Source organism: Sinohyriopsis cumingii, chromosome 15 (genome assembly GCF_028554795.1).
Source record: "Sinohyriopsis cumingii isolate HCF-2022 chromosome 15, ASM2855479v2, whole genome shotgun sequence".
NCBI classification, from domain to species: domain Eukaryota; kingdom Metazoa; phylum Mollusca; class Bivalvia; order Unionida; family Unionidae; genus Sinohyriopsis; species Sinohyriopsis cumingii.
The window spans coordinates 54,942,291-54,969,798 of record NC_142975.1 but is presented as its reverse complement, the minus strand read 5'-3'; the positions used below and the strand labels follow the sequence as shown (position 1 = coordinate 54,969,798).

Sequence of the window (27,508 nt, the reverse complement as noted above, 5' to 3'; positions counted from 1 at the left end):
TCAGATGTAAAATTGTATTTATTCAACTGTCTTAAAATTGTTTAATCCTTCCATGCATTAAAACGATAATCTATAAAACGGACAATAAAAAATACCTGGAAAGCTTAGTAGAAGCTTAAAGATTTACAATAAAGATCTTTAAATAATAAGAAAAGAAGTATGATTACGGATAATTATCGACAAAAGTGATTGTATGAATCCATTGACATAAAGGTATCAAATACGTTCAATTTTAAAAGCGAATTTCACAGCCAGGTTTTCATACTGAATTTCACAGATAGGATTTCAAAACTGATTCGTCTGACCATTTTGAAACTGAATGTTTAGATTATACGTGCTGTTCATATTTGAACAAATGTGTTTTCTTTTCCATTTTAAATGGCATAAGACCATATTTTATACATTAAGACATTTGGAGGCGCTTTGATTGTTGATTGTCGCAATTCTTAAAAGATTTGGAAGACATGAAAACTATATCGTGCTTAAATACAGGATTTATTATTATGCATAACTGAAATTAAAAAAATCCAAGAATAGAAAATTCCAACTTGTGAAAGCAAACATGAAAATCTTCAATAATGGAGAAATAAAATTAAAACAAATTCGGATAAGGCAAACCTTGACCCATATGCATTGCACTTATGTGAAAATAAGCAGTTTTGTTCAATAAGTATGATTATCTCTTGGCTATACGAAGCATGATTCCATTATCGGACCTCATCACAGCTGCCACTTTCTTTCTCGGCGTATGGTCTGGATCTAGTTCAAATTTGTATCTGAAATCATATGGAAATACTATATTACGGATTTGCGCTGCGCATGTCTGACGCCATCTTGACTACAAGTAAAGAAATGTTACAACGTCTTGTTTTAATGCCAACAAGAATGATCTGATGCTTGTGACCGGAAACATGAACTTTTGACATCAATCATATAGTTTGATGACCTTAAGTTACCAATCCACCTTGAAAAAAAATACCGGCGAACTAATTTCTTTGTCTGCGGGCGAAAATACACTTCTGTCGGTTTGATCTTTCATTAAAATAATTGTAGGGTCTAGTCCACTCGGGGAGGAGGTAAGGCACGTTTAAACTTTATCCAGATCAGTGATGTTACACAATCACAGTGAAGTTGTAAAAATGGCCTATCAGTGATCCAAATCAGATATTTCAATGGTCAGAGCATCCACAAAATACAGTCATTTTTGTCTCAACCTTTGCTCCAAAGTGTACACAGTAATGTTTTCGAATGACCTATTACTCCAGACATGCAAAATGCAAAACACTAAAAGATAGGGAATAATTTGCTTCAATAATTTAAAGTAGTTTTTTTTTCCTTTCATCGGAGTTAAGAGCAGTCCACAAGAAGAAAACTCTTGACTCCACAGACACGTTGTGCCAAACTGACAGCGAGAGCATCTTGTTGAATACAGTGTATTAAACGTCATATCTGAGAGTTTTTTTGTTTAATTGCGCAGACAATGTTGAGAAATGAAATGTTTCTTGGCTTAAGCTCTGAAAATTCTTCTGTAGATAAAAGGAATTCAGAACATAAAGACAGGGTACAAAATATAGATAAATGCAGGTGTTAAAAGCTTAGTCTACATGGAAAGAAAGAATGAAAGAAAGCATATGACAATTCTTTCCTATAAGATTGCCCTGGTATGTAAGCAATTTCAAAATGATCTTCCATTACTACAAGTGCTTATTATGCCTTCATGTGTGTGTGTACGCCAGTGTGTTCTTGTCATTTTATTCATTCGTTGATAAATAAGTTTTGTACTTGTTAATTACAAAAGTAAATTTAGAAAAGAACTACAATACCTGTGAACTAGTTTGGCAAGGATGACCTTTTCTTCATTCATGGCAAAATGCTGTCCAATACAATTCCTGAGAATGAATGATATTGTTGTCTTATCACAAGTGGAAATCACAGAAATTCACAACTTGCAAAATTGAAGAGCAGGATATAGTTAAATGCAGACACGAAACAAATCACCAGATTATATTAATCTACTTTAAAATCCAGTCAGCACAATAGGAACTTACTAAGTACGCAATATATATAATATTGGCCTATTTCTCAGAAATGGACAATTCAAAGTCGGATTTTACAAAACTATGAAACAATCGTTTATAAAGAATTTTCCACACGTACCAAAATAATGTCCAATATAAATTTGTTGTATGCTATTAACTGCATGTCTTATAAAATAGTAGCAATGATAAATATAGTTTTCAATTAGGCAAATGACAATATAAGAATTAAGAGAAACAGTTTCTTCATACACGGACTATTCATTATATCCGCATCCTTACCTCGGCCCGGCTGAAAATGGCACAAATTGGTAGGAGTCCATCTTTGCAGTATTTTCCTTGGAAAACCTCTCTGGAATGAATTCCAGTGGCTTCTCCCACACTGTTTCATTGTGGTGCAGCCCAAACATATGGATAGATACACTGGTTCCTGCGGGAAAAGTTTTTCCTTCCAATTCGAAGTCCTTGGTAAACTGTCTCTGAATGAAGGGAACTGGACAGTGATCGCGCATGCCCTCTTTAATGACCATTGTCAAGTATTCCAGTTTGTTTAGATCATTCCTGTTTAATTCAAATATAGATAGCATCAGCAAAAATCTGAACACTGAATGCTAATCTTACAAAAAGAGGGCTAACTACTGACTGAAATCAACCTAAGTTGTACAAACATTTAGATGAAAACTATAATTAAAAGAAATGATAGTAAATATGTGTATATGTCTACTTTCAAGATTTGAGTCAAACTAATGCTTGATGTAAATCATGGAAGAGATGGGGTGCTGTGACGACGGGGGTGAACTTAAAATTGCTGCATCCCTCTATTTCCTGTGAAGTGTTGCCGAATTCAAAAGAAAGCTTGATGATCAATTGGGTTAATAATACACGTGTATTTCCCTTTTGTCATCTAAACGTGCTATGTGATGTTGTAGGGTTTAACGCCATTTTTCAGCGCACGATAGGCTATACATGGCGGCCAGTATTATGCTATGTGATCGACAAATTGCAATGTGATACCTATCAGCTACAAACCAATTGGTTCACTAGCTGAACGTGTAGGGTTCGAACCAAAGATAATAAAGAAAATATCAGATCTGAAATGCATTTATTTGCCAAGTTTTGGATGTTTGAAAGCATTTCTGCATTTATCATGACTGAATTTCTTTGCAACTGCAAATTCAAATACAGAAAACATAAACAAATGGTAAATCTCTGGCAGCAAACGTATTACTACTTTTAATAAAATTACAAATTCTGATTGATTCAACATGTCACCCGAGCTCAACAGTAATGCAATGGAGTGGCTTCCTCACTGGGATTTTATGTTCGCAAAACAAAGTAATGGGCTCGCATTTAGTGAAGAGTTTAGAGAACGGTATGAATTACATGATTATTCTTTTGGATTTCTTTTAATTATTTTTTGTTTTGTTTGCTCAGTACATTATTTTACTGAGCAGTAATATATATATATATATATATATATATATATATATATATATATATATATATATATATATATATATATATATATATATATACCGGCCATCTCTTAGGAACGATCAGTATCAAATTTAACATCTCCATTAAACAACGTATTTGACTTGTCAAAAGTTCTATTATTTTTAGTTATTATTTTTAGTTATCGTTGTCAAAAACTAAAATCACACTAGTGATAATAGCAAAGTATTGCTATCTTGATAACCAGCAGCAAAAGAAAAAGATGGTGGCGTCGATTGCTTACTTTAGGAATATCTAATAACTAAGTATTCACTTTTATTCCAGGTTGACATAATTTTTTCGTTTGGTGGTTTCAATGAATTTCAGTACCCATTATGCATTTCGCCATGATGAACCGTATCTTACATACACACCGTGTTCTCTCCATCTGTTAGCGTATAATTTCTAATCACACATATCGGCAGACATCACAAAACCCCAGACCAACCATTGCAAATCATCTGTATCCCTGCCCTCGAGGACACTGTCCAACTCCGCCAGAACTTTTTCTTGTATGTCCTGATATTTGGCCAGTGAATATAGGATCCAGGAGATGGCGCTGGCTGTTGTGTCATGACCTGAAAAACAGTAATATAAATTTAAGGCCAGAAGAAAACTGTTCATGCCTGAGACTAATATTTCAATCCAGCGATCATTAACTTAGACATGTTATTAGATTTTTACTCTTGGACTATTTCCTTTTCTTGGTGCGCATAAGCAAGAAAATAAATAAATAAATAAATAAATAAATAAATAAATAAATAAAAGAAGAAATAACCCTTACTTGGAAAACAGGCAAATGAGGAGCAAAGTAATTCCTTTACAAAATTAAACAGCTAAAACTTTTTGCAGACCTTTCTTCCCTATTATCGGATTTCTGTTTTATTAGCTATTCCTTATACTCCGTTTTGCTGAAATTGCGTATTTGTGCCAATACTCTATTTGATTAATATAATTTTAGGCAAGAAGCAGTAAGAACATAGATGGAAGGAAAAGTAAAATACATCTCATAAGTGCAAAATAAGACAGTATGTGAAAATATCTGCAAAAGTTTAAATTGTGCAAAAAAATTATACACCTTCAAATAAAAACGTATCCACTTCATTCCTGATTTCGAGCTGGGTCATCCCTTTACCATTTTCATCTTTTGCTGTCAGTAGAATATCCAAGAAATCAAGGTACTTCCTAGCTGAGGTTGCTGATGGTCCTTGTTTCTCCTACGAAATGATTTTCGTACATATGTAGTCATGCATGGTCATATAAAAGTGGCATCAAATGTAAGTCACAAGTAACTCGATTTAATGTAATACACATCAGAAGCGAAAGAAAAATTATAAGAAACACAACGACTTAAACATTCACACAAACTTGTGACACAGTTGTCCTTCTAAATGGTGACCCTGACCTTGACCAGTGATCTTTGAAATAACTAGACATATCTGATATTCCACAAACGGTAGTATATAGAAAGTGTCACAAGCAGCCTGATGTATATATATATATATATATATATATATATATATATATATATATATATATATATATATATATATATATATATATATATAGGGTGGAGGTGGCTGTGTGTACAAAGTTGTCTTACCAGTGCAGCCCTTCTATTTTTTATAACATCCTCAGCTACGGAATGCACCAAGTCACAATTCCTTTTGAATCTCCGTCCTCTTGACGTCAGATAAAATATTATGTCTGGGTAAAGGTACGGTTTCCTGGTTTTGAAAAGTAAAGTATATATATATATACGCACACACACACACATACATATATATACATACTTATATATACATACATATATATACATGAAAAACGCCGGCACATCAGACAAATTTCCAAGTACAACCCACATTATTTTTGGATATTATAATATGCACACAAACTTTGAAAGATTCGATTGAATCATAAAATATGATTGTTTGAAATTAAGATAGTTGGCATGGATGTGAAAGTTGTAAATGCGTAATGATATAATTAAAATTGTAGAAATTTCACCCTTGATTTACAGAAACGTATTGCATTATATTGTGATATCTGCATCCTGTGGATAACCTACATGACGAAAGAGGAGGACTAAAAGGTAAAAGTTAGAAAACGAAGGTAATCTAGAGACATACCTTCCCCTGTAAGACCACGTATCGGACAAGTCATTTACAGCCTGCACGTAGGGATGTGTATCTCTGGAATTATATATATATATATATATATATATATATATATATATATATATATATATATATATATATATATATATATATATATATATATATATACATTAAGAGAGAGAAAGAGAGTAGGCCAATCAACGGAGGTTTCGTGAAAATTACGCGAGCTGTATATGATAACCTGATTTTGTGGTATGCGTGTGTGTTTGTTTTGTTCCGATAATTGCAATGAGTGATCGTATATATGTGTAATGATACATATGCAAGTGTGTATATCCATATGTACAAAAAAAAACATACAGTAAGGGATTTTCAATAAACTGCCTATATATGTGTACTAAATTTATCCCGTCACGCCCGTTTTGATATGTTTAAAAATATGCCATTTTTCCGATACCTCTGATCTTGTTTTCATATATCGATTCTAGTCTTGACGTTTTTGCTATGTCTTAAATAATGTAAATGTTTGAGACTGACTGCGATATAATATAGAATTTATATTTATTGACTACTGAGTATAGTGTGAAATAACACAATAAACCGTTCTATTGATATTTAATCTGCCTTCTCCCTGTTATCTTGTAAGATTACCCAACTTACAAGACTTACGACTGAGTAGCCAATAATGGAATCTACACTCTTAATTGTAGTTGGCTTTGATTGCCGCCAGTGAAATCACAGTCATTGGTTGACACGTTGATTTCTGGTTTGAACGAGCGATAAAACCCTGCCCCATTTGCACCTCGCGTGTGCATCTGAGAGTGGATAGCATCTGACAGTCCTTTTATGCATGACGCATATAAAAGAGATATGACAGTCTCTTCATGATGCCATGTGGTTAGATAAGACATCTGATAGTCACTTCATACATGACACATGGTTAAACAAGGCATCCGACAGTCACTTCATACATGACACATGGTTAGATAAGACATCCGACAGTCACTTCATACATGACACATGGTTAGATAAGACATCCGACAGTCACTTCATACATGACACATGACACATGGTTAGATAAAACATCTGACGGTCACTTCCTACATTACACATGGTTAAATAAGACATCTGAAAATCGCTTCATGCATGACACATGACACCTGGTTAGATAAGACATCTAACAGTCACTTCATACATGTCACATGGTTAGATAAGACATCCGACAGTCACTTCCTACATTACACATGGTTAGATAAGACATTTGACAGTCACTTCATACATGACACATGGTTAAATAAGACATCTGACAATCGCTTCATACATGACACATGACACATGGTTAGATAAGACATCTGACAGTCACTTCATACATGACACATGACACATGGTTAGATAAGACATCTGACAGTCACTTCATACATGACACATGGTTAGATAAGAGGGACGCCGATTTTCAAACCATGTGCCATCACTCAGCGAACAAACGTACCTTTAAGCACCATTACTTTTTCTTTAGTTCCATGACCCAGCCCATTCAACTATTGACTTCACAGTATATATATATATATATATATATATATATATATATATATATATATATATATATATATATACACACAAAAGTTTGTCAAAAAACGCGGTAGAAAATTTAAGCAGTTTTGTGAAAATCGTTTTGCTTTGTATTTGTACTCGAAAAATTGAATTCTTTTGACCCAGTTGTCAAATATAACCAATTACAGGGACTAATCACAAGTGCGTAAACCAGTTTCGCACGTAGAGTTAATGTGACTTGAACCGTTGATCACTTGACTTTCAAATCTGTAGTTTTTTTTTTCCTATCTCCAACGCGAGAGATGTTAAAAAATTTGGTCAAAACATACGAAAACGGTCATTGTTCGAAAACATTTTTCCTTCTTTCAGTCCCTGTAAGCTTCATCTTTGGCCATTACGTCCAGATTCGAACTTGAATTCATTAGAACATTTCACTACTTTGATTTCTAAACTTTAATTCGTGGATTCTTCTTGGATTATTTCTGGATTTGATTTCTTAAAGCCGTAAGTTCTAATTTTTTCATTTTTTTCAGTGTTTTTCCAGGGAAATAAATTATTTGTTAAATGTTTCAAAGCTTGTTGTTTTCAATCTTTCTTAGTTACTGTACATAAGACTGGAAACATAATGTGTGAAAAGTATGAATTCTTTTTATTGAAATTCTCAAGAAGACAAAGGGTTAAATATTGTTTGTTGGTGAATATCAGATTCATTTCGTTTTGTGTGCAGTGATTTCTCTTGGAATGTTCTCAAAATTACAATACCATTTCTATGTGGGGATCAATGTTTGGAACCCATGTAATTCTGATTAGAACAAAGAGCTCGAAAATTACATTCTGAGGAATTCAAGACACAGAATGATGGATATATGTATTGCCATTGTTATTATCATCTAAAGACTACATATGTTTATGTTACTTGCATGTTCTTTATTGGAGCTATTTGCATGGCCTACATCACTTATATCGCTAGTATAAATCCAAGTATAGTCTTAGCAAGGAAAAACTGACCATATTGCAAAGTAACTCCGGTGTGACAATCAATTTCGCCAATAAGACTTGGTTTTGGTCATATTGAGTTATTGCCTTTGAGGCTCATCGTCTTCAACCGAAACCTATCTTCTTCAGTTGCGTTTTCTTTCGAATTCATTGTTTCGACTGACTTGTAAAATGGGACGTGTCTGAGGGAGAGGGGATAACTTTTGACCGTATTATGTCTTCCTATGCTATTTAGAGAGCACTGATCATTGTCTAAATCATTCGATACGCGAATAATTATGAACGTTTCTCGTAAATAACTGTTTAATGATCAGAATGGTAGTTTGAATAGTGCGTGTCTCACATTTGAATAGAGCATGTCTAACATTCGTTGTGACATTGCGGATATAACGTTCATTTGTTTCCTTGTTTGAAAGTTTATTTTGTGACTAAGTGAACTCATCCACATTGTCAACTTTATCATCTTTACTTTCAAATGGATACATAACAGCTTGTTGAGTTTATTCACAGACTAATCTAGTAAACTGTAAGCTCCTGCTTCAGCGACATGAGCGTACATTGTTTACAATTAAAAGTAGTTCCTAACACTCGATGCAAATTTTAGACGCACGTTTCTTGTAGTATGAAAATATACGTCAAAATTCTGACAATGTAAAGTTAACGGAGAAAACTTTTAGCATATAAGATGCACATACATGTTCCTTAAAACTTTAAATATAAGAATGGATATATTCCAATGCTGTCTGAATATCAATGAAAAAGAAAAAAAATTACATCTCCAAAAGACAAACATATTATACCCCTTCTGTGTAATCATGGACAAAATTGGTATTATATTTGATTCCTATATGTGCAAACATGTAAAAGCGTGAAATTTTTCCTTGGGTTTTCGTCGGGAATTATGGCACATGGCTTGAAAACGAACGTCTTGTTGGTAGGGGCGAAATTTCTTCCTTAGTAAGAATCTACCATCTAACAAAATGATTAAACCAAGTCAGACGCATACTCTAGGTGGAAATGATGTAAGGTTTTTATAGCTCGTTAAAACATGAAGCCACTATGTTGACAGGTGATAAAGACTCCAACGGCAACGATTAAGACCGAATAACGGTAAACGGTTGGATCCCAGCAAGAACTAAGTATTGCTATGACGAAACAATACATATGCAAAGGTGCCCTTCTGTCTTTTATTGAAAAATAACATAGCATGTTATCCACGTCCGAAATGTAAAACAAAAGTCAACGTTCAAATATATGGATAAAAGGAAAATATTTATAATTGACTTCGGGGAATCTTTGATAATATTCACCAAGAAATCATGATTTACACTGACTAATACAATTCCAAATTGGCATATAATTAATTTAATGGATGATCAGGTGTTATAAAAATATACGAGTAGCATCCTTACACGCACGCACGCACGCACGCACACACACGCACACACACACACACACACACACACATATATATATATATATATATATATATATATATATATATATATATATATATATATATATATATATATATATATATATATATATATATATAATGTCTGAAGAGATATAAATGTGTCGTGTTTTAGGAGACTTAGGTGTCTTTTCTAACTATGTGTCATGTTTGAAGAGACTGTGAGGTGTCATATCTATGTGCTACATACCCTTTTCTCTGGCAGTCCGTAGAGAAGGAGAATGCACATCTCAGAATGACGTCCAGTGTACAGAGACTTACAACCTGGAAGACCTCAAACGATTTACCAGACATGGCGACCGGATGAAGCTTTTCCTGAGCACAATAATAAATTTAAAAAAACATTGGTAACACGGCATTATCTATTATGCAAGAACTTTTTGTCTTAATCTACTTTGGAATTAAGGAATTACTTACCAACAGTTGGTATTTTGCTAAACAAAAATATTTGGTGAAAGCATATCAAATCTTATTCATTTTTATCAGATAATACTTATGATAAAATGTTCCTCTTTTTATTTAATATGTAAATACACAAGTCTGGATCAATTATTTATTCCAGTCATCTTAAGCTATTAAGAAAAATATCTTTAAAAAGATGATTGGTGACGAAAGGATCAGCAGTTGTGTTGACATGACAAAATATGTAGCCATGTACATAGCCAATTATGTCATCTATACGATTCGCGTGTGTGTGTGTGCGTGTGTGTATGTATATAGCCAGCTATGTTATCTGTACGATTCTTGTGTGTGTATGTATGTGTATAGCCAATTATGTCGTCCATATGATTCGTGTGTGTGCATGTATGTGTATACCCAATTATGACATCTATACGATTCGTGTGTGTATGTGTATGTGTATAGCCAATTATGACATCTATACAAATCGTGTGTGTGTACGTATGTGTATACCCAATTATGACATCTATACGATTGGTGTGTGTGTATGTGTATAGCCAATTATGACATCTATATGAATCGTGTGTGTATGTGTATAAGCATAGATAATTCTGACATCTATATGATTCGTGTGTGTATGTATGTGTATAGCCAATTGTGTCATCTATACGATTCGTGTGTGTGTGTGTGTGTGTGTGTGTGTGTGAGTGTGTGTGTGTGTGCATAGCCAATTATGACATATATACGATTCGTGTGTGTATGTATGTGTATAGCCAATTATGACATCTATATGATTCGTGTGCGTGTGAATATGCGTATCGCCAATTATGTAATCTATACGATTCGTGTGTATGTGTGTGTTTATGTGTAGAGACAATTGTGACATCTATACGATTCATGTATGTGTATGTGTACAGCCAATTATGTCAGCTATACGATTCATGTCTGTGTATGTGTATGTGTATAGCCAATTATGTCATTTATACGATTCGTGTTTGTGTATGTGTGTAACCAATTATGACATTTATACGGTTCATGTATGTGTATGTGTGTAGCCAATTATGACATCTATACGATTCGTGTTTGTGCATGTGTGTAGCCAATTATGACATCTATACGATTCGCTTTTGTGTATGTGTGTAACCAATTATGACATCTATACGATTCGGGTATATGCATATGTATCTATATAGCCAATTATTACATCTATACGATTCGTGTGTGTGTGTGTGTATGTGTATGTGTAGAGCCCCTTATGCCATCTATACGATTCTTGTGTGTGTATGTGTATGTGTAGAGCCAATTATGCCATATATACGATTCGTGTGTGTATGTGTATGTGCATAACAAATTATGTCATCTATACGATTCATGTATGTGTATGTGTACAGCCATTTATGACATATATACGATTCATGTGTGTGTCTGCGTATGTGTATAGCCAGTTATGACATCTATACGATTCGTGTGGATGTGTATGTGTGTAGCCAATTATACCATCTATACGATTCGTGTGTGTATGTGTATGTGCATAACAAATTATATCATCTATGCGATTCGTGTGTGTATGTGTATGTGTGTGTTTTTAAGTGTTGTTTTACCTCATGGCACGACAAAGTTTCCCTGGCTTCTATTAAAGCCATAATGGTGCAACAAAAAGTCGCATTCAGGGAGCTCAGACTTGATAAATCATGTCCTCAGAACATATTAATATCACGTTGGATCAACATAATGTAATCCGTATTGACACGTCATATAGTTATTTACATAGTTGTCATGGATATCACGCCAGAATCATTTGTACCATTACTCTGCAGCTAACAAATCATTTAATGAGAGACACAATCTTACCTCATGCTTAGTCCTGTAAGACAATGGCACGATTGTTTTTTCACATTTTCAGTTCGAAATGGCAACGGTTTATTTGTCAGTAAAGACGTTTATGGCAAAATTGATTTACCAGCTTCATAACGTAACTTGTCAAATATATGCACGCAGTTTATTTATTTACGGCGAGCATGGAAATAATATCATATTCAATGTCTTCTAAAAATAATAATATATTCTCTATTTTACCAAAAGGGCAACGAATTTTAAATTTAGCAAATCCAGTTCTTGAAGAAAGAATAATACAGCATATCATTCATGTAAAATGAAAAGTAAGAACACAATGTTAAAAATCATTTGACAAACAATTGCGAATGGTTAGCGCGCGAAGTGTAATCAATTAGTATTGCAGTCCAGGCTCAGAAGAAAAACAATTTGTGTCAAGTTAAAGTTCTATCGTGTTATAAATATGTTCATACTAAAACAACTAAAGAGTCTAGACAACGAAAAGAGTTTATTTTGTGTCGTCAACCTTGAAAACCATCGGCAGATAAAAAAAAAAAAAACGCTGACCTGAATCTCATATTTGCTGGTCCGTATTTTTGTCACGCTTGATTCCTTTATAATTTTTCCATTACACAAGATAGGTCTCTCCAAGATCCGCATTGGGAAAGATTTTATATTCTATATATAATTTGCAACTTATCAAGATGTTTCCTCCCACGATGTATAAGAATATTTCAAAGGAGGTATAAAAAAAAAAATTAGCGACCTGCTTCTGTTGTAATGGTGTTATAACATTATATATATATATATATATATATATATATATATATATATATATATATATATATATATATATATATATATATATATATATACTTAGAATTATCTGGCTTTATGATTCTAGGATAATCAGTAAATATTCGTAAAGATACACCTTTCACCCAGATCAGTTAATACTATGTATTCGTTCCAAAATACAGGTAGTTCATTATACTAGGGGTAGGTATATTCAAATGGTTTACATTCAGGTGGCGCAGTCAGAAAAATTCCTTTTCGATTTTTATCCTCCTGACCCAATTCAAAAATATTTCTCAGCAGTTATTAATATTCTCCATGGTGGAGTGTCACGTTAGTCTACAGAAACACAGAACCTTGTGCGGGGAAGAAAAACAACCAAAACGTTACTTCAGTTGCATAATGTAAAGCAACAACACGTGCCTTCTATAAAGAGCAATTTGTTGACGAAAAGGTACTTTATATATTACAGAAATATTCTTATCTTGCAGAAGATTCATTTCAATAGTCAAGTGCATCAATCAGATCTTCGTGGTAGAAATCTCATTTAGATGTTCTAAGTAGACAAGGGAAAAAGAACACCTTATCAAACGTCAACGAATCCCATATTATCTAATTGTATAATGTTAGATTTTCTGAATTACATTTCCGTGAGGATATATAAAGATAATTTTGTAATGAAAATGTTTCTGTACTTTAATACACTCTTTTGCCAGAATAATGTGTACCTTTATAGTGTGCTTCGTGAGAATGGTGTGTGTGTGTGTGTGTGTGTGTGTGTGTGTGTGAAGAAACGTCTTTTTTTGGTCTAAGTAAAATCAATTAATGTACACTGACCTCACTGACTTATGTAAATTACGCTGGAACTCAACAGCTTTTTCTTGACATTACCTACCAGCAATATGTTTGCAGCATCGTTGTATACGTCTATGTAAGGTTTCAGGATATCAAAGTGAAAGGCTGGAGTCAAAAGACGTCGAGACTGCGCCCACCTCTCTCCTTCTGCAATCAGCAGGCCACGACCAAGCCATGGAAGTCCAAACCGGTACGCACCAGTAAGACCGGTCGGCTTAGGTTCTTTAAAAGATATTTTATTGAAATTTGCATCTATTCATAATTAATTGAAATTTGATGAAGATACCTTGCTAATTAGTATTTTCATATAGTAATTATGGCTCAATGAGCGCAATGTTCATGAATGCAAATTTATCAATAAGGGGAAAGCTTTAAACTGAAAGGTATGCCATATAAAACAGGAACAGAACCCATGTCGCCAGCAACTGCAACTGCAGATATCGCACAAAGCGCATGGATCATGCTGTCTTCCCCGAGAAAAAGGATGCATCAACGTCGAACTGCTTGACAAACAGTAGTTACTACACAAAAGCAAGGTATGTGGAATACTAATAATTGTAAACAGATACCTATATCTAAATGCCAAACAAAGAAAGAAGTGTTTACCCCTCGATAGTATGCTTGGATACACGTATATATATATATATATATATATATATATATATATATATATATATATATATATATATATATATATATATATATATATATATATATATATGTGTGTGTGTGTGTGTGTGTGTGTGTGTGTGTGTGTGTGACGGCAACTATCGCATAGTTCTCATGCTTTAGAATTGTAGAAAACACGGACCTGTCCACATCATCCAAAGTGAGTGGAAAAGTGTCAAACGACTCGATGTACACCAGACCGACAAGTAGATCGCTTTTTGCTATGACATTACTAGTACCGCTACCGAGATCTACCTGTTGTCTAAAAACCACTCACTACATAAACGTAATTTACACTCAAATGCATGCACAATTCAATTGGCTTTCTAATTTTTCCAAAAAGTAAAGTGTCTGCATTTAACTATCAGCTGACAGATATACAATAAGCAAAATAAAATGTTTATCCCTAGATATATGATTTAAAATTAACAACAGTCCGCTATGCCCACCGTTAGTGATTTTGCTGGCGGGTCACTTTTATCAGCTGTCCCATAACCGTTGGAGGAGTGACAATTGCCGCCGTCGCTATCGTAACATTTAAGAAGTGGTCGGGAGTCATTGCCTTCATTAGTTTAACTGATTTGTGTATGGTGTTAATCGAGCACCTACCAACATCCTGCACTTGCGGAGGTACAATAAATCCTCCGCGCCATACAAAGATGTTAAACCCCTTTATCCACATATCATATAAGGTAGTATATTTATTGTCAAAACAGTCTTTCGGCATATGGAAATCGCCTGGTGTACTATCCTCAAACATTCATTTCATTCCTGATGATAATACACGGTGAAGGGTACCAGGCTAGTATGTACCAATCGGAACAGGCCACGCTCGCAGCATCAACAAAAAATCTAGAAATATATGTTTTAATATTCATATGCATAATACATTGACGATTAAAAATACATAAAACTAATGTATTTGCCCTTGGATTCGAACGTAGTAACAAGAAATAGCCGAATGTCTAGATAACACTTTATTATCTGTAAATAAAGCAAACGAAATTTGATCCAATGTATCAGCACGATTATGCTGTTCTTCCTGACCTGATGTTGTTGCTAGAGATTGTTTCACAGGGCATAATCAATAGCAGTGCATCGTATTTTGCGTCAAGATAACTATTGCTTTTGGTTTGAAAAGTTGTGTTTGCATTCAAGGATATATCATGCCGAGGCAAAGTGAGTGAAAACACCTTACCCAAGGGCACATTAAGGCAGCTATATCGTCCATCCGATAGTGGATATCGAATGAACACACTTCACGAATCAAATGCTTGCTAAACTACTAAGCTACAACGAGTCCACTAAAGTTTAAAGCCATATTCTTATGTAAGAGAATCCATTAAGTTATGGTCATCCACAAGATAAAACAAGTATTGTTGCTGAGAATGATATATTCCTTCTTAAAAGAAAGAAATATAAACGGAATTAATTACATCCCACCAGACACACTTTACTGAGGGTCTACGTGACAGCAATTGATAAAATGTCATGATTAAATAACAATGGCAGGAGGCGTAAAACGATAGCCTCGGGTTTAGTATTCAATGTTAGCTTGGTCCAGTCATCATATAGAATGCAGATTGTATCAATTAGAAGTTGTATAACCATTTTAAAACAAACGAAGGGTTCAGCAACTTCAGCTTCAGTATTCGGTACACATCCGCTTCATAAACATCAACTGTCGAGGACAAACGTTGTGTCTGTGTGCATGGTGGACGATTTGGTATATAAGTAAACAACTAAAACATAGAAAAAAATACGCATGTACACTGTACAATTTTGACAAAGTCGTTTGTTCCGGTGCTACCTGCTGGATACCAGATTCGAAGGTATCCAAACTCGGAGTGGTCAATGAATTTTCAGACAGTTGTTTCCATTAGCAGACTGTCCGAAGGAAAGATAAATCCAGCTCACGTTGACCAAAGTTCTACTCTAAGCTATGGATGGATGTGCACAGCATAATCAGCTTGGTACTCCGTCGTGTCGGCATTCTGATGCTCCGATATTTTGAAGATATAAATAATGACACATTTCCTGCTGCTAAAATGAATAAGCCCATGCGTCGGGATCTTTCTGCAGATGATTATTACAGTTATTGGTTGACTGATACACTATGCAGTCATCAAACAAGAGGTGAAGAGTTGCGTTTAAGTTATCAGCAATAGTACACCCAAACGCTACAAAAGAGGTTGGTGATGCTTTACTATCCAGTACAACCTCTTCCTTCAACTGTACATAAATGAATATATCCACTACTGAGTGGTGGTGGGTGGGGTGATTCCATAATAGGATACATTGTGTGACAATCACTAGTATGAAACTGTGTATAAATCAAGTGAGGTCAAATCAACTTGAGTACTTTCTTTCTTTATTTTTTTTTTACAGTTTCAGGCATTGCCATCAGTGATTATAAGAAACTGTGTTTCGCGAGGCCGTGAGACTCTAAATCAATTCAGAATTGCATGCGGGATGTTCCGGTTGTCCAGGTGATCCGCCATCTGGAAGATCATGTCGTATTCCAACACTTTCTATTTAACATCTGTTAGTGATAACTGTGCGATAATTCGCTGGTTTGGATTTATCGTCACTCTTGAAGATAAGTACAATACTAAAAATTTAACAGCGGGATGGCAACTCTGATGCGCCAATAGACTGCCGGTAGATGAATCCAAAAACTGGTGATAATATTTATTCCGTATCTTTCGGAACTATTATTACCATCTTATCTGAACCACGTGCCGTTTTAGGACTTAGTCTTCGAATGCAGATGGATCTTTAGGATAGGCTTAAATTGTGGAATTACCTTTATTTGAAATGTTACGCTTATTTTCCATAGTAACAAGGATGCGAATTGATGACACCACCTTTTCAATAAGTCATTATTCTTGGAAACTGAACGGTATTACTAATATGTTGGACCGTCCTTTTCGATTTTCTTGCTGTCGTTAGATGTCTACTAAGTTTAAGTAAAAAGCTGCTTAGGCTGGATACTTTCTAAAACATGGGTGTCAGCAATCATGGGCTACTGGCAACCGGAAAGCCCATAAATACGTATTGACCAAGGTAGGGCACGCTGTCTAACGTGCAAGTGGAATCTATATAGGAATCGCTGGGGTATAAATCGAGAGATTTGTCCAGTCGTTATCCAGATTTCTTATCCCATGTTTCAAGAATATAAATACTTACTGTAACTGTAACCTGCAAGGAAAACATAAATAGCACTAGTCTCTAAAAATAGACTTTGTTCACTAATTAACTCACCGGAAGTGTGAAGAATTTTACGCACGATTTCCGGGTGAACGGAGATTAACAAGGCATTAAATGGGCCATTCCACATGCGTAAATACCTCGGAAACTCACGGATGGTCTTCATGTTACTTTCCACGAAGTCTTCACCAGTGTTACCGGGCAACTGAAATATGTTTTTCAACCTCTTATTTCTTACAGATTCGCATAAGAGCCAAATGCAACACAAAAAATGAGAAGAGGGGTGGGGATCTGTGCAAAGGATTAAGGGCATATGGGATATCTAACAAAGAGAAAGTAATCTACCGGGTAAAAAGCGTCATTAGCACCAAATAAACTTCGGAAGCAAGCAATTACATTAACGCTGCTGCATAAAAGGTTTTAAGAGATTTCCCGTCCTGTGCTATGCTCTGCATGATTGATGTAAGTCAAAAGAACCGGTTTAAAGCTGTTACGTTGCACGTGTAGACGCAAGACCCAGAAGGCAACATAATATTCCCTCGTGAGCAATACGGTCAAATCATTTGCTTCTATATACGCGTATACGTTATATCTAGTCCATCGACATGACAAATACTTGTGTATAAACTTCGTCGTATCATATGCTTTCGTCACATCAACTGGTTTTATCAGAACATACCAAAAGCTGTTTCTATCGCGGACAATAGTTAAAATTTTAAGGCGACTGAGCTGAAGCATTGTCAGCTTTTAAAGTTAATTTACTACAAACTTTCGGGGGTCCCGAGTGGCCGGGTGGTCTAAAGCGCTCTCCGTTATGGATCATTGTCATCTCACCTCTGTCTGCGTGGGTTAGAGTCTCGGATTCAGCCAATGTGGGTATCTGAGACAGATTGCCAGTAGCTTCTCGTGGGTCAGTGGTTCTTTCCGGGGTTTTCCCGGGTTCTTCCTCCACTATTAATACTGGCCGCCATGTATAGCCTATCGTGTGCTGAAAAATGGCGTTAAACCCTACAACAACTACAACAACAACAACAAACTTTGGGCTGTCAATGTGGTCAAGAAATAAACTCATCTCCGGTGTTCTAAAGCCATACATCTAGTTAATGTTGACAAAAAAAAAAAAAACGTCTCAAATAACAATCATGCACTCCATCCGAAACGTTATATGTCTATTTGGTGATAAAAGTATAGACGATGGAACGTGTCCAGGCTCTATTTTACAACCTAACGGTGTAGAAGCGGTGTTTCAGCGATTAGTCTGTCAGTCTCAAGATCAAGCGCGTGTTCCCGAAATTGAGGAAATGTAGTAGCCTCAGTGGCTTATTAGAAAGTCTCCCACACTGGTAACCAGCCCAGTCACGCAACGGAAGACAAATAAAATGAACTCAGATTAAAATAAAAAAAACTTTCATATTTAGAATCGTTTAGTAGTGTTAAAACTTAAAAAAATAAGTATAGATACTAGCAGAAAGATAATACCCCTATTTTTGCGAATTTTATCCAAATTTAATATTAACTATAGAAGATCAACGTAATGAAAATTAGAGCATGGGTTAAGTTTCTGTGCTCATGGCCAAGCACGTGTTCCATACATTGGGGACAAGGAGAAGCCGCAGTGCCTCATTAATTAGTCTACCACACTCGTGACCAGACATTGAAGTCACATAACTGAGGACATTAAAACGAACTCAGACTCAAAACCAAACACAAAAATTAAACTCATATTTTGTGACTACTGGACAACGTTCTGACTCAAAACTGACAAGTCATAATTGGTATTTATCAATATACTTTAAATCTGACATTATCAATCTAATTGAAATTTCACTTGTATGTATGGGTACAATAAATATGATTTAGAATATTAAACGTTTTTAAATTTGAGCACGAGTTCAACTTTATAACTAATTGATTTTCGTGACTACGAGGCAAATTCTTGATTTTATAAAATGTCTTTTTGAGTAATATTTCAGCTTAAATTTTGCATGCTGTCTGATAGTTAACAAAATATGTTAATTAAATTAAACCTAAGTTTTGAAACAAGTTGGTAATTTCGAGCTTAACATTGAGATCCTAAGCTATCATTTGAGTTTTAATTAGTTTTACAGAGAAGCGAAGCTCTGAATTGGGTCGGCATTCGAGACTTTTCGGTCAGTCATATGGATCCTCGAATATATGCCGATAACTACTAATCCAAAGTATTCAGGCTATCCATTTACCTCTTTTTGCATTCAGACCACCTCCGCGTAGAACTGACGGAGAAGTTTCGAATGTGTTTTGTGATTACATGGTATAAATACTCGAGGTAGTCCGAATATTGTAGTATCATTTTTCGCGAAGACATGTTGGGGGAAAAACATCTTTTTCGACATATTACTAAGGCAACAAATGGCCTAGGAATGTTTCTGTTTTGCATAAATAGCTGAAGTGTTCCAAATTTTGAGTAGATAATGAAGATGAGATAAGTTTTATAAGTTAGACCAGGAAGGTGTCATTCGAAACCTGCCCAGATCATGCCAGTTCGGCAGCCGTGGTGTGTTTATGGGCAATACACTTTACTACAACTGCCTTGTTATTATTATTATTTCATTTATTCATTTATTTATTGATGTTCCGTCAAACAATAATTCAATTAATCCGACCTACCAGCTGTTTTGAGGACTACTCTTACGGTGTCAGGATGGTTCACCACCAAATTAGCTCGAAAGGGTCCACTCCAAAACCGGTACAGTCTAGGAAAACTCTTTGTAAAACCGTATACAAAGAGCAATCGTTTCTCGCTGTCCTCCGGTAGCTGGAAATAAGACGTACTGAAACAGATTGGTTATACCACCTACCGGATACTTAAAAAAAACTGTATACGCTGTACACATGTCAACATTTTTTGTTTGGCGCTACATTCAAGTAAAAAGGATATCCTTCCTGACCCCAACCCCTACGTATTACCTACCGACTGACTTCAGCACGAGACGGACGGTATCAGGATGATTTAGGACCAAATTAACTCGAAAAGGTCCAACCCAAAACTTGTACATCTTTGGAAAACTCTTGCTAAAACTGTAGGATAACATCAAACGCTTCTCACTGTCATCTGGGAGCTGTAAAGAGGACATATTCTAAAAGGTTTGTTTCATAGTGCCTACCATACATTTATTTTATTTGCCCAAACCGCTGAATGACCTTAAATAGTGTAGGTCTTAATTCCTGTTTATCTTGAAAATTTTAGAATGCTTTCAAATCTATGTCTTTCAGAAACGTTTAGAAAACCGTTCCCAAGGTGATTCTGGAAACAGACATCCATTTTTCGCAACTGCAATGAGGATGTTAAAGAGATTTATATGTGTGTATATTACTACTTTCTAGTGTTAGCACGTTCACCTTTATTGCTAAGGTGGCGATATTATAGTTGTTAAATTTAATTTTGGACGAAAATTTCCGTCTACGAATTAATTATTTTTAAACACATAAAACGTTAATTTATTCGTACACGAAAGAACTTACATGACTGCTCATTTCAAATGAAGGTATTCTTTTCAGATTCTCATAAATTCCATTAAATTCTTTTTATAAATTAAACCTCCATCTGTCACACGGCTGACTGTCTTCAATAAAAAGAAACAATAAATTAAATGTCTTTGAAACAAACTCCGTTGTTCTAAGACATTTTCCTTTGCATGGCGTCATTTGTGACATGCTGTATTACTACTTAACTGCAACTGGACAAAAATTAATGTCTGGGTTTATAATCCTAAATGCCACAGTAATCAGGTGATAAAATAGGTTTACATTATCAACTGGCCCTACATACTAACATCCATGGTCGCGAGGTACAATGCATCATTCTCTTTAAAAAAAAATTATACTTTTTTTTATGACACCTTACCCCACTAAGATTTATAATGAGGTATACTGTAATTCGATTGTAAATTTGTGAATATTTAAAAAAACACAACAACATTGGCTTCTACAATACTTCGTGCATTATTGACATAGATTTACTATTGCAGTGGCAGTTCCAGACATATTGTCATTGGGATGTGCATGGCAAAGCGAAAAGGTGAGAGAGCTCTGAGAGGGGACCAAGGGATGGAAGCCACTGCATTTTCAACGTTGTTAGGATATGACTTTAACCACAGAACTATAACTAAAATTGACTACAGGAAATGTTTATTTTTAGTCCGCCCCCCCCCCCCCCATTTAGTGACACCTTCGCAGTCAGAATTTTAGCTGAATATGTATTAGCTCTTTAACAGATCGCTTTTTCTAGATGCTCGGAGCTAATGTCCACATCAAGCGGTCAAAGGTTTTCGTTATGGGATGAGGGGGCGGGGTCCAGCTATATGTTTTAGTTTTGAATAAACAGTGAGTCGCTGTAATACAGTTTTGAGTGTCCGACGCGTCTTTTCCAATAAGCACCGGTAGTGTAATTTTGGTGGCAAACGATGGTTAGTTATCTAATTTATAACGCAGTAACGTTTTTGGCAATGTTGAGTTTAAACTCCAGAAATTACCATAGCGAGCTAGTTTTGTAATACAAAGTAGTTTCATCTCAACATGCACTCGAATCGAAATGTTGGATGGGTGTGTTAAGAGGAATCAGAGATTGGAAGTTGAGAATGTATGTACCGATGGACCAAACGACAGACGAGTGACCCCCCTGTGCCACTCCTCGAATCGGGCATTATATGCTGTTAATGTTCAATACTGTGTGACTGGCTAAGGATGAGATGCAACTATTGGCACGTTTCATAGATAACATAATACCAGCGTAAACACTTCAGCTATCATGTTGAGGAACGTAACAGGGTCAAGGTTTTGCATACAATTTGTGCAGAGCGTGCATACAGTGTAGTCTACGATTTTCATGGAATTGGTGCCTTGGGAAAGTGAATTTTGCCAGTAATATAATTTATATATAATTTTGAACATCGTATAATGGAAGAAAATAGAATAGATTTGAAATTACATCGATAGAAACTTCATGAAGTATATAAATGTAAAATGTCAAAGTCTGATATAATTTCGGAGTCAGATAATTATATATATATCCCAGGTATGGCGAAGCACCACCTGTGTATATACATAAACAAATACATACCTTAGACCTGATCATTGGAGGCATGAAAAACATTTATCTATTGGTGGTTATTTTTTTCCTTCAACCGAAAAAAAAATCCATGTACTGAAGGGCAGAATGTAGCTAACTGTGGTAAGGTAGAGACAGACGTGTTATAGCGGAAAGCTGAGCGGAAAGCTTGTGTTTAACCTGGAGTTTTAGCTGCAAGCCACTCCGAGACTTAACTCGTAAAAAGCAGGGAATTTGAACTGGTTAAAACAAGCTTCTAAAAGGAAGACGGTATCTTGGCGGAGGCATTGTCTTTTAGTTTATAAATGGTTCGTTTTATTAGAATATTGAATTATAACATATAGAAAGTTCACGTTATTAGAATATTGAATCGTATCGTATACTTGAATGTATTAGAGTATTGAATCATAACGCATAGTTGAATGTATTAGAATAAAATTATGAAGTATACATACCTTTATAAGAATATAGATTGGATTAATGTACATATATATTTATATGTATAATTATATACTGCTTAGGACGCATGCAATAGGAATGATCACTTATTAGCGATGGGTTGATTGCTGTGTCCGAACATATTAACATTTCGATCATGTGTGCGTGTGTTACAAAAAAGTCATTGAGTAATACTAATGGTACGTAGAGAGCAAAGTATGTTTAAAATAAGTGGAATTAGTACGTGCTTAAGGCCTGGGAAATCTGAGAGTGCAAATTCTGAAGAGTAGGGTAGGGAGACGAGAGTGTACGTCCCTTATATTTCTTCACGCATATCGCATGGTGTTTGCGAGAAACTGCACTGAGAAATTGCCAGGGTACACGCAGTGAGGACACAGGGAAAATAAGAAGAAAAGAAGGAGTAAGGTGGAGGACGACCGGCGAAAGATGCCGAGTAAACCCGCAGGGTGCACACAACATACACAAAATACAGACGGAAAACGAGGAAGGAAGGAGGAAGGAAGAAGATTAATAGCAGATGAATACCAGAGCCAACGTACTGAACATGTACTCTCTCACAATAGGACTTTAACCTTCATTTGATGAATTCAGCATAAAGTGACATTTGGTTAACCAGGCTAGTCATTGTGTTAAAATTGTACTAAAGCTTTACGTCTAACTTATAATTGATATTGAAAAATTATATTTAGGAAACAACTTGAATTGATTTTATATTTCACAAAATTGTTAGCTATTCAGTCTTTGGATCTAGTGTGTCAGCATTACTGACCGGGGGGCTCGGTTGTAATTAAATTTTAATGCACACCTTCAGCGTGTCGGATATGCAGTATTATTTATAATACCTTAGTGGGATTTTGACGTACTTTTTACGGGTAAATACCTTTCTCAAGCATTTATATTCCATATAATTTCAATGTTTAATGGTTTCAGTGTATTTGCCTTTATTGAGAGTTTGTTTGCAAGTTGTTCTAACGTTTGTAACGAAAACCAGAAATTCTGTAAGACCTGGTAGCTTTCTGTGCAATGAATTTGTTCAATATACTTTTTAAAATGATTAAATATAAAGCCTCTCTTAAACAAATGTATTTGTCCTCATTAATTTGAGTTATCGTAATTTCTTGATCCCAGTCTTTTTCATCAAGGTCGTCACACATAGATGAAAATCGTAGAATGGTACATTGGTAATCAAGAGTTGCATATTCCTTGGAAGCCTGTATATCAAATTACACTTGTTATTTGCAGTAACTTCATATCAGTTTATTGACAACGATGCCCTGTTTTATTTTCGACAATTTAAGTTTCAAAATTATGTTAGAAAGTGGCCGAAATTCAAATGTTTCTTATCTACTTTTATAAATAATATTTTAACAACAAAAGTAGTTGTATACTGTTCCCGCACATGTTTGCAAAGCTGGTGGAACATCCTTATGAATCTCTTCTCTTTACAACAGGCTCTTAGTTTTGTGCATGAATTTAATGTAAAGATGTAGTTCTGACGGTATATGCTGGGCTGTCTGTGTGCTGGTGTTCATTAACTTCATTTGAAATCTCTCACAAGATCATCAAGACATTTAGTGATTGATGGAATTTTGTAAAATCATAATAAAATATATTGTAGTACTCATTTGATTATATAATAATCTTTCCTGACTGTCATATAAATTTATTTGGTGCAAAAATGAAAATGTTTCAAGTACTTGTTGCAAAAGTGTCGGTATATTTGTTTATCATACATGAGACTAAAATGTAACAAATCCTTTGTTCCACAATAACTGCATTTGCTTCTATCAAATACAACTGGCCGGAGGAGTCTTATGTGATTATATATATATATATATATATATATATATATATATATATATATATATATATATATATATATATATATATATATATATATATATATATATATATTAAATTGATATTTTATAGGTGAGCTATGAACCATTATTTATGTATGTCAATTTTATATTTGAACGGCGTGTACCGAAAATCTATTGCTTGAACGATGAGACAAACAATTTTGCCATTCATCCGTTTTATTAATTCTAGGTAATTCATTGGATGGTATTAAACTATTACACATCAAAAACGAAATAAAAATTTCAGAAGGTAATTAAGAGACTATTTCAAATGCTGCACAAAAAAGTGCGGTCAATAAAGTCAAAGTAACGGTGGGTCTTTATTTACGCGTGTAATCGCTAAATCTAGATGGAGTTACAACAACAAAATTTAGAAATGCCCTACTTATTATCTTATTTAATTATGCGTGGCCAGCAAACTAACAAATTTAAATCTTAATTATACCCCCCCCCATTCCTTTAGAACTGCATTAAAATGAACCATCTGGTTAAACATGTATTTCATTTTTTTTTCTTCTCCATTTTATCAATTCCCCTAAACACTGAAATGCGAATAAGAAGGGGTGTAATTATCTTCTTTCAGGTTTGTTTCTGCAGAATCTATAATTTTACAGTCATTTATTATGGCTCTATTTATTCAGTACAAACAAAATTAGTATGAAATTCATCTTCTCCTTGTTTTTTTTTTTATAGATCCCATTTTTAAAATTTGTCAATACCCACAAGTAATTACTTTCTGATTGTTTATCCTGATCTCAACATATCCTCCATTACAGTTTGCTTTCACCAAATAATCTCACTAACTTGCACCTTTTGGTATTATATACTTTTCCCATGTTGTGCTCTGACTCCCCAACCAGACCTCCAACCTATGTAACATCTGATATTAATCACGTAATTACTACTTCTATTTTTAACTGATGAAATTTGATGGTGTTATTGCCCTGTACAATCATGGTCTCATACACACCATTGAAAGTTTTTAACTCGTCAATTGTTCCATTTGAAATAAGCTGTCAAGGTAATAAGGCTATTTTTCGACAATATTTGTAACGGTTATTTTCTTTCTTCTTTATTGTGTTTTTGTTCTAATTATTTTTAAATTATCTTTTCCAAAACCCATCATTATCTGCTTACAGTTATCCAACAATCCAATCTACCCATTCTTGGTGATGACGTAGATTTTGTTCTCTTCTCATTACAAAAATGTTGCAATATCAGCAAGCATCTTGGTCTTATTTTCTCCTACAAAATGCCACAATATATGTCCTTCAATATAATTTTTGAGTGGCTAGTTTTATTTGTCTTTGGTATTCTTATGTGTGTTGGTCACACCTGGCATAATTTATCTCCGTCTTTTAGCACAGCTGGTCCGATACTGTTATTTTTGCTTGGCGTTTTGATAACTGGTTATAGCATTTAAAATTTTGTGTTTAATTTATGTTGATATTCTGAAAGAATGTATTACAATCCATATTCTCATTATTCGAAAACATTTTTAAATTGACTAGCTGTATAATCATGCAACAATGTGTTCCCATGTGACATCATTCTGTAAAGATTTCTCTATGACAAGTGCTTTTGTTTTTTGTTCTCAAGCCGTAGTAATAATATAGTTTAATGCGTTATGAAGTAGCCTGATAATTATTAAATACTGACGTTAAAACCCGTTCATTGTGTGTCAAGCGAGTACTGCCTTTTCATGCATAGTTTTCTGTATGCAATTCATTCAGTGTTACATTTTTAATCGCTCGTGAATTTTGCTATCTACGAAAATGTCGCAGAGTATCCAAGATCAGATCTCAGGGTTGTATGCGCGATTCTTACATCGCTTTTGTTGTTTACCGCTTTTTCACTTACTCCTCTTTTTTCTCTATGTCGCAAATATCACATATCTTTAGTTGACGGGTTAATTTTTTCGATCTTTTCAAATTGAAATACAATGATAGCATTTCAAATCAGTGATCACTTTTGTTTTTACTCTTACTTCATCTCAGCAGTTCTGCAATTTGACTAGGAGTCAGCAACCAGCCTACTGCACTGGCTGACCAATTAAATGCTACCGTGTGTTCGCAAATATGTTACGCTGTGTTAAAGCGGTAAGTCGATGTTAGCTTGATTGTGTACTTCAGCTTCTTGCTGTTTTATAGAATACATTTTTTTTCCTTTATAAATATGTCACCCCAGGCAAAAAATATTCAATGAGCACTCCAATGCAAAATACATAACTTTGGCGGCATCTTGGAATAATCATTATCGCTACAAAGTTCCGCCTCAAGCTGAGAGAGAGAGAGAGAGAGAGAGAGAGAGAGAGAGATGTATACCAGGTGAAGATTCCCATAAAGCCAGTGAGTGTCCTTCGGTCCAGGAACGTCTTTGAAAACCTTCTTGATGTATTGATACCATAAAAAGAACCGTACCAGTCTATAAATAATATATCCAACTAAAACGGTCACACCGATATTCAGTGACCCCGTAATAGTCCAGCCTCTAGGGACCAAATTAGACATGTTTAGGAGGCTAAGAAGAACCATTTCAGCTAGCCACTTTGGAATTCCGTCCCTATTAACTACTTGTCACAAGATGAGCCTATTTTTTAACACGCGTTGTGTTATCACACAAGTTAGAAATCCAATGACTGACACACCTATGGAAGTAGAACAGACTAATGT

At 34.9% G+C, this 27,508-nt stretch overlaps 1 protein-coding gene across 7 annotated transcripts; it reads right to left on the bottom strand.

Moving 5' to 3' along the window:
- LOC149781826 (cytochrome P450 4F6-like) lies at positions 1-27,508 on the bottom strand. 7 transcript variants are annotated; one of them, XM_089936001.1, is made up of 11 exons: positions 27,161-27,508; positions 17,484-17,634; positions 13,591-13,772; positions 9,859-9,983; positions 5,660-5,722; positions 5,134-5,257; positions 4,609-4,747; positions 3,979-4,108; positions 2,319-2,597; positions 1,824-1,889; positions 1-776 (listed from the first exon to the last, which is right to left on the bottom strand). In XM_089936001.1, the coding sequence occupies exons 1-11, from the start codon at positions 27,368-27,370 to the stop codon at positions 677-679; spliced, it is 1,569 nt and encodes a 522-aa protein (XP_089792127.1). In that variant the 5' UTR covers positions 27,371-27,508; the 3' UTR covers positions 1-676. The 7 variants fall into 7 exon arrangements, with proteins under 7 accessions (XP_089792127.1, XP_089792129.1, XP_089792128.1 ...); XM_089936003.1 differs by lacking the exon at positions 17,484-17,634 and adding an exon at positions 20,076-20,223 and having other exon boundaries at positions 27,161-27,501; XM_089936002.1 differs by lacking the exon at positions 17,484-17,634 and adding an exon at positions 20,380-20,527 and having other exon boundaries at positions 27,161-27,499.

What these genes read in the sequence shown, in the direction of transcription:
- LOC149781826 (XM_089936001.1), bottom strand. Translation starts at nt 27,370, where the DNA reads ATGGTTCTTCTTAGCCTCCTAAACATGTCTAATTTGGTCCCTAGAGGC. An exon ending in ACGTGGTCTTACAGGGGAAG is followed by an intron (nt 5,258 to 5,659) that starts GTATGTCTCTAG and finishes TTTCAAAACCAG; the next exon opens with GAAACCGTACCTTTACCCAG. An exon ending in GATACAGATGATTTGCAATG is followed by an intron (nt 2,598 to 3,978) that starts GTTGGTCTGGGG and finishes TGAATTAAACAG; the next exon opens with GAATGATCTAAACAAACTGG.